Source organism: Triticum aestivum, chromosome 2A (assembly GCF_018294505.1).
Source record: "Triticum aestivum cultivar Chinese Spring chromosome 2A, IWGSC CS RefSeq v2.1, whole genome shotgun sequence".
NCBI classification, from domain to species: domain Eukaryota; kingdom Viridiplantae; phylum Streptophyta; class Magnoliopsida; order Poales; family Poaceae; genus Triticum; species Triticum aestivum.
This window is the reverse complement of record NC_057797.1, coordinates 523,153,410-523,161,745: the sequence shown is the minus strand read 5'-3', so window position 1 is coordinate 523,161,745 and position 8,336 is coordinate 523,153,410. Positions and strand designations below refer to the sequence as shown.

The 8,336-nt window shown below is 41.3% G+C and overlaps 1 protein-coding gene across 1 annotated transcript; it reads right to left on the bottom strand.

The window, feature by feature from the left end:
• Positions 1-1,636: 1,636 nt before the first annotated feature.
• Positions 1,637-4,360, bottom strand: LOC123189218 (40S ribosomal protein S10-1). Its single transcript, XM_044601581.1, has 5 exons — positions 4,194-4,360; positions 4,054-4,102; positions 2,964-3,246; positions 2,271-2,406; positions 1,637-1,890 (listed from the first exon to the last, which is right to left on the bottom strand). The coding sequence occupies exons 1-5, from the start codon at positions 4,194-4,196 to the stop codon at positions 1,795-1,797; spliced, it is 567 nt and encodes a 188-aa protein (XP_044457516.1). The 5' UTR covers positions 4,197-4,360; the 3' UTR covers positions 1,637-1,794.
• Between the last annotated feature and the right edge of the window lie 3,976 nt (positions 4,361-8,336).

The window sequence follows — 8,336 nt, the reverse complement described above, 5'->3', positions numbered from 1 at the left end:
AGTTGAAGTTTCAAAATTTTATAATTGCTTTAAAGAGTACACAAATTATATTGGAAACAAACATTTGATGCCTAATATTGGCATAAAAGTTGGTTGGCTAAAGTTTATGATGGCTGAGGTCCATTTGGTGAGGTCCTCCCAACATTTTCAGGCTGCAGGTGAGACTGCCCGTGGGCATCCCACCCCAACCCCACCTGATCCCGCTACACATTGGTGGGGAATATTGGTTTACCCACCAAAAATTACGTTGGTTCGGTGGGGTTAAGTGGGAACCCGGCCCAATTAAGAAAACGAATCGATGACCAGGCCGCGCTCTCTCTCTCTCTCTCTCTCTCTCTCTATCTATCTCGACAAAGCAAATTCCCATCGATCATCTTCTCGCGTTCGTCTCGTCGGCCGCCATCAGGCATGTCCAAATCACCTGGCTCGCCGCCGGCATGCTGGACCTCCTCACGCCGTTGCGTTTCTCGCCCGTCCATCTGTCTTCCCTGTTGCCTCCGCCGCCAGCCAAGCCTTGAAGGACCTCCGCCGTCACTCAACTCCTCCCTGCCGCCCGGCCGACGACCTCAAATCAGACTCTTCTTCATTTTCTCTTTCAAAAAATCGCCACTATAAAACGAGCACCGACGTCAGTTGTGTCCTCCCTGCTGGCGATCTCGGCATGGACATTCTCTTTACTGGGCGTCGAGGACTCGAGGTCGGAGTTGGCGGAGGAGGGGCGAGGTGCGAGGCGGTGGTGCGAGGTGTAGCCAGCAGAAGGTGCGGCGGCGAAGTGGAGCGCCGCTGCCACCTGGAATTTGTGCACTCGGGTGGGGTGTCCTCGGGGGAAGTGGCTTGCTCTATCCACTCTAGATTGGGCACTCAAGGCTCAAGTAACAAGTGGGTTACGGTGGGTTCCCAACGGGCTAATAGGACTAGCCCACTTAATATTTTTCTTGTCCAATGGGAGTCCACTAATGTAATTTAAGTGGGATGAGATGATTAGTCCCACTTAGACCCACCTCCACCTGCAGTGTGGACTAGCCCACTTAATATTTTTCTTGTCCAATGGGAGTCCACTAATGTAATTTAAGTGGGATGGGATGATTAGTCCCACTTAGACCCACCTCCACCTGCAGTGTGACAACATTTGGTGAGGTCCATTTGATGGAGTTGCCCTAACCAATAGTCACTGTTGTTTTGCAAAATATTGGCATAAAAATTGGTTGGCAAAAGTTGCCACATGTTTACAAGTTCTAGTTTTGGCCAAAATTGGCTGCATACCAATCAGGCTCATAAATTCAACCACCATTGTATCGTAGGCATCATACCATCAAGTTCGTTGCAAGCATTAATATGAAGCTTGAGACTTGAACTGTTTCACAGAGCTATTTTAAAAAACTAGGCTACTCCCCTTTTCATTATTTTATGACGAAAAGGCTAAATTTATCCACAAGAAAACCAAAGAAACAAGGGCCGGGAGAGAGTTGATTACGTCAACCCTTTTCATACCGTTATTATACTAACCAGAGCTCAGGCATCCGCCAGAAACCGACCACCTACCGCCTGCAATCAGACTAAGTCCATGGGGCAAAAACCTGGCGCCGCAACCATACAAACGTCTACCACCTAGACAGTTCAAAACACGAGCAGAAACTGAACAGCAACAGAAGTATTTCGCAGAGCTATTTTACTGGAGTAAATCAAGATAGCATATTATAGATATGTAGACTGATCGATCTCCCAAACATCACTACATAAAACCATCATGCAAAACTTAAACTCAAAAACATCACATCCAAACTAGGGGGGAGTTCACTCCATTGGGCTAGCGCCAAAGCCACCGCCACCGCCGCCACCACGGCCAAAGCCACCGCCGCCACCACGGCCAAAGCCGCCGCCACCAGAGCTCTGAAACATTTCAGAGTGGAAAATATCAGAGAAATCATCCATATCAACAGAAACATGCAGTCACTTAGTTTTCTAAATTATTATTTCAATAATTGTATCGATAACATGCATTTCTTCTGCTCATGGCAAGATTTAAGTATAGACCTTTTGCAAAGAAAAGTGTGCAAACTATGAAACTAAGAATGGGACTCTTGAGAATGAAACAAAATACAGGTGAATACAAAAAGCTACTCAAGTGCACAGAACAATACTATGATCAAAAACAGATGAGGATTCAAACAGATATTCTAAGCTATTGTATTTATCTTGGCTGTAAATTGCTATGCTAAATCATACAACCAAAACAAGACAGGAGCACATCAAGTAGACAAGTTAATTACCCTGAATGATGGCTGGAACTCTGCAGGGGCTCCACCTTTCTCACCACCAAAGTCACCAGGTGCACCACGAGGACCGCCACGGTAGCCATCCCTGTCGCCATACCTAGGCCTGTCACCCTCAAAGCGAGGTGGCCCCCTACAAAAGGTCCAATCAAAATAAGCAACATTAAAAGCTTGCCTTGGCAACAGTAAAATCATCAAGAGGATAAATAAACATAGTAACATAACCCAACCACATTTGCAAATCCTGAACACAAACATATTGAAGTCTACATAATAAAATCAAAGGACCAACAAATAAGACAAGGAGGTGCATCCACAAATGGAAGTAAACCATACATTAAAAAGTCTAACCATCATGCAAGATAGATCAAGTCTACAGAATAACCCAAGGAGTTAACACAACCCCTTCCAAAAGAGAATTTTCAAGTTCATACTGCTATGATGTAAAGCTATGTCTACAGATTAGAGCCTGCACCTTAAAACATCAAGTCAAATCACATACAGTCAGAATGGAGACATTTAATATAACACAATCAGCCATCGTAAACTAAAGTTAGTAGTCATTTTCATTAGTCAAGTAAGTGCAACTGAGATCATCCCGGAGCTACTGAAAGGTATAGCAAGGACAATGGCATTGTAACAAAAGAGATGATTTGCATATTCCCAAGAGCAATAGCAAATGAACTATACCTTGGGCGGTCACCAGGTGGGCCAGAACCGAGAGGGCGGCCAGGAGGCCTGGCAGACTTCTTGAGCGTGGCAGGCACGATCTCAGATGGCAGGTTGAGGAAGTTGCGCAGGAACTCGATGCCATCGTTGGTGAGGTACCAATAATAGTGCTGCCACGAGAAGGTCTCCCTGACGTATTCCTTAGACTTGAAGCTCTGCATGAGCTTGATCACCTGGAGGTTCGGCACGTCAATCTGCGGGTGCTTCGCCAGGTTGTAGTCTTTCTTGGCATAAAGCACTCCCTCTGCAATAGCACATATATGCATCAGATAAAATGGTTTCACAAATAAATGTGACTTCACATGAAATAATTTTCAAAATTTCTGGTGTAGCAAGTTAAGAGTTATGACAAACCAGAGCATGGAATCTTTCATTTGATTTCTGATGTACTACATGATTTGAGGACATACCATCAAGTAAATGATGTCACCAATAAATATGGCATTAGGTGAATTCAGTTTCGTATTTCCTGGTGTAGGAACTCATAACAAGCGGAAAAAAATTATATGAGACCAGGTCTCACGGTTAGCAGGTGAGACCCGTCCTGATGGATGACATGTGGCATTCACAAATCACAAAGCATCTAATCTCTCTCCCCCCTGATTTTAAGTGCGGGGTGGGCGATGCTTTGTGATTTGTGAATGCCACGTGTCATCCATCAGGATGGGTCTCGCGTGAGACCTGGTCTCATAAAATTCTTTTCCATAACAAGCCATGGCATGGAATTTTCATTTGTTTGTTGATGCACATAAATTCAGAGATACCAATCCCCCTTATACATAGATTCATTTTGCTTATGGGAGAACATGATCCGACCCAACTTATGAGAGCCTACTAGGTTTCCTGGCATGCAAAACTGTACCAACGAATCAAATCCTATACATTAATACAATTCACCTCTTCCCTTTAAAGATTTATTTTTCTTTGTAAAGATAAATAAGTTGCACTAAACGTAGTTGATGTGGGCGCATCAGCTCAATCCTATTCACGATCAACTACGCCTCAATTGTGGCTACTAGCCTACAAGCGCGAAGGATTGAGAATTGCTGACCTTGGAAGAGGTACTTGCAGATCTCATTGCGGTTCTTCTTGGAGATGATCTGAGAGAAACAAAACACGAGATCAACACCGGCGTCAGGGCACGTAAAACAGCAAGGAGCAGCATGTTCTATCCCAGTGATGATCGCGTACCATGGTGGGCGGCGCGCGGGTAGGTCGAGCTCCAAGCGCGCCGGGACGAGAGAGGAGGCGGCGGCGCGAGGGAGAAACGAAGAACCCTAGAGACTCTGACGGGTAAAGCTTTTATATAGTCGCTGCGGTGTAGGGTTAGTCAGAGAGAGAGAGAGAGTTGTGGCGAGGGGCAGAAATGTAAAGGGAGGGGGCTGCATGGAATATAGGCCCGCCTAAACAGGCTCAGACCGGGCTTGTGAGTTAACACGACCATTTTAGGATTTTCTTTGGGCCCAACAAACAACTCTAATGTTGTTGGATGCTCTCAAGGACGCAGTAGGCCCACAAGTCCAACATTGCAACAAAGCTATAATGCTAACGTTACTAAAAATATACTCCCTTGTCTAAAAAAACTAAAAATATACTCCCTCCGTTTCGAAATATAAGTCTTTTTAGATATTTCAAATGTGGACTACATATGAAGCAAAATGAGTGAATCTACATTTTACAGTACACACACACACACATATATATATATGTATGTAGTTCTTATTAAAATATCTAAAAAAGATTTATATTTACGAACGGAGGGAGTATATAATTAGACTAAAAAACTAAACATATACTCCCTTTGTCCTAAAATTTTTGTCTTAAAATTTGTCTAAATACGGATGCATCTAGTTACATTTTAGTTTTAGATACATCCGTATCTAGACAAATCTAAGACAAAAATTTTGGGATGAAGGGAGTATATAATAGCTATAGTGTGAACTTTGTCTCAAAAAAAATGCGAACTGAGAAAAGCTATAATGCAAACTCCCACTCCCAGACAATGCTTTCAAGTTTCTAAAAAACAAAGCTTTCAATATCAACTAACCCTGAGCGATTATATATAGCTTGGAAAACTAACCTTGCGCGATTCGCCTAAAAAAACTATCCCTGGGTGATTTGGTCTGCGCACTGGCAACTTATTCATGAAGGTGAGCACCAAAGCCCTATGCCAACTCATATGTTCATCAAAAGATTTTTGCCCAACTTTGAGCTATCTTCGCCAATGAAGATTCAACAATAACTCAAGTCCGCCAAGAAGGTATTTCATCAATAAAGCAAAGCATGTTTTCCCTAAAAAAACTACTCCCTTCGTTCGCGAATAAGTGTACTTCTAGCTTTTGTCTTAAGTCAAAGTTTTAAAACTTTGACCAACTCGAAAAAGTAGCAGCATTTATGGTACTAAATTAGTATCACTGGATCTGTTTTGAAATGTACTTTCATAATATATCAATTTGATGTCATATATGTCACTACTCTTTTGTACATGGTTGGTCAAAATTTTAAAACTTTGACTTAGAACAAAAGCTAGAAGTACACTTATTCACGGATGGAGGGAGTAACTGTCTGAGAGTCAGTACCAAGCTCAAGTCCACCAAACAACTAGGAGGCTATTGCATGATTACAAAAGAGATTAACTCTCCAAAATTTGGGTTTTAGGCATGTGAAATATTCCACGAACGAAGTGAGAATAATGTTGAAGCCCATCGCTTAGCAAGGATGGCAACTAGTTTAGGGGGGAGACACCATTTGTGGCTTTTTGGTCCCCCTTCTAATCTTTGTATTCCCGTGAACATATTGAGTAAATAAAGTGTGTTGGCCGTCTAAAAAAAACTATAATGTGAACTGAGCTAGAATGTGAATTCCTAAAAGAAACTAGGCTGCGGGAACATATTCGAGCCCAAGATTTGTCATGAACATATTTTTCTAGATTTATTTTAAGTTTTTTTATGTGCATGTGTGTCTTCAAATAATCCATTTATGTAAGTGTATGTGTATGCACTGGATTTAAAAAAAATCTAGAAAAGACCCGTACAAAATATATAAAAAAGAATGATGAAATACAGTTCCAGTGGCTTACGCCACCTCATCCTGCAATACAAATAAAACAGCCCATCTTGATTTCCTTTCCCTTTTATTTGATGAGCCCGTATTAAGAGCTATTTTCAGTAAATCATAGATGTAGCATGATACATTCAACATGACCAACCATGCTAATGTGGAGCGAGACGGATGTGTCTTCTGGTGATTCGATGACTTTGGCGACGAGTTCGGTCTATTTGGTGCATGGAGATCTTAAATTCATATGCGAGTGGTGGGTGTTGAGGCGGTACCACCATTATTATTGTGAGAAAATGAAGTTTAGTGAGCGGGTAGTCCATGGATAACAAAGAGTGCAGCGGGGAGATGCCAATAAAAGAATATGTGACTGCTAAGATCATGTTCAACACTAGACGCTTCAATAGATGCTAATAGAGAAAAACACATATCATAAAATAAAGGGATAAGTATATTTTTCGTCCTCGAACTCTTTCGAGAGTTTAGAAATCATCCCACAACTCAAACCGGATAGTTTTCATCCCTCAACTATCAAAACCGGATAGTTTTCGTCCCTCACGCCGCTTCGGGCGGTTTTCGTCCGTCATGAGCAGTAAACTGACGAACAGTAAATTCAAAAAAAAAGCAAAAAAATCTGAAAACTTATGGAATCAAAGTTCCTCGGGTGTGCAAGGTGCGTACAAATTTTCATATTGTTTGGACATTCCAGGTGTTCAGCGACGTACATATTTACAATTTTTTTCTTTATCATGAGCACCTGAAATGTCTAAACAATATGAAAAATTGTACGCACCTTGCACACCCGAGGAACTTTGATCCCACAAGTTTTCAGATTTTTTTGCTATTTTTTCGAATTTACTGTTTGTCGGTTTACTGTTCATGACAGACGAAAACCACCCGAAGCGGTGTGATGGACGAAAACTATCCGGTTTTGATAGTTGAGAGACGAAAACTATCCGGTTTTGAGTTGAGGGACGATTTCTAAACTCTCGAAAGAGTTCGAGGACGAAAAATATACTATGTAAAATCAGTTATTGCATTAGCTTGTGCTAGAAAAAAGTAAGAGGACAACATATCCTTTTGCGTCAATGACATGCCCAAATGCCCACTAATCAGGATTTTGATCTCGGAGCCCTCTCCTAGCACCCTGCATTGAGCATGCTTTAATGGTTTGTGGGGTGTAACTTGTAAGGTTAAAAGAGTAGTCCGCAAGAGGAGGCGCCCGCTTGGATGACCAGTTGTTTCACACGCTTTAGATTCCTATGCAGTGACCTTTTTTGTCATATATGTGTGTACCTTCCAATTTTGCATAACTTATAGAAACTACCAGTTAAAATATATTGAAATACTCATGCAAACAAAAATGAGGGAAATCAACAGTAACATTCGTGGGGATAGCTAAAAGGTATTATTTTACTACAATCCAGCCGGGATGAAGCCACATGTTTGATGTTTCGTGTTACTAAGGCAGGTTAAACGATAGTGAGGCATTTCAGTGACCAAACTTTAAGCTCTGTGACCACAAGCATCAGTATTATATGAGTCTCTACTCCTAATAAAGTAGTTGGTAGTCTCGCTTCCAGGTTTTTTTTCGTCCCACCACTTTTGTCCGGTTTTTTCCGTAGGTTAACCGTCGTAGATTTTGTTCGTCGCCTTCCCACTTCATCAATTTATTTTCACTTCACCCTCTCACACAACGAAAAAACTGAACGGATCAGAACTTTCCATACTAACGCAAATTATTTAGTAATGTCTTTATGTAAAAGAATCAATCACAATCAATCTCTAAAAATCAAATCTAAATCAATTAATCTTCATAACGTTTGTTTCCTTCCGAATCACGTCCATAACTTTCCTTCCTTATTTGGGCAGAAACTGTTTGGTAGCAGAGATTAGGAAGCTTCCTATGAGTGTAGTAATAGGAAGTATTCTTTTTCTTGATGATTCGTTTCCATACTGACGCAAATTATTTAGTAATGTCTTTATGTAAAAGAATCAATCACAATCAATCTCTAAAGATCAAATCTAAATTAATTAATCTTCATAACGTTTGTTTCCTTCTGAATCACGTTAATAACTTTCCTTCCTTGTTTGGGCAGAAACTGTTTGGTAGCAGAGATTAGGAAGCTTCCTATGAGTGTAGTAATAGGAAGTATTCTTTTTCTTGATGATTCGTTTCCATGCATGATGATAGTAAATTATGCCAACATTCACCACTATTTATCAACGTCATCAATCGTATCCATTCCTACCAGTTTTAAGGGAATCTGCTCGCTA

What these genes read in the sequence shown, in the direction of transcription:
- LOC123189218 (XM_044601581.1), bottom strand. An exon ending in CCACCTGGTGACCGCCCAAG is followed by an intron (nt 2,407 to 2,963) that starts GTATAGTTCATT and finishes GACCTTTTGTAG; the next exon opens with GGGGCCACCTCGCTTTGAGG. An exon ending in AGTTCCAGCCATCATTCAGG is followed by an intron (nt 1,891 to 2,270) that starts GTAATTAACTTG and finishes GAAATGTTTCAG; the next exon opens with AGCTCTGGTGGCGGCGGCTT.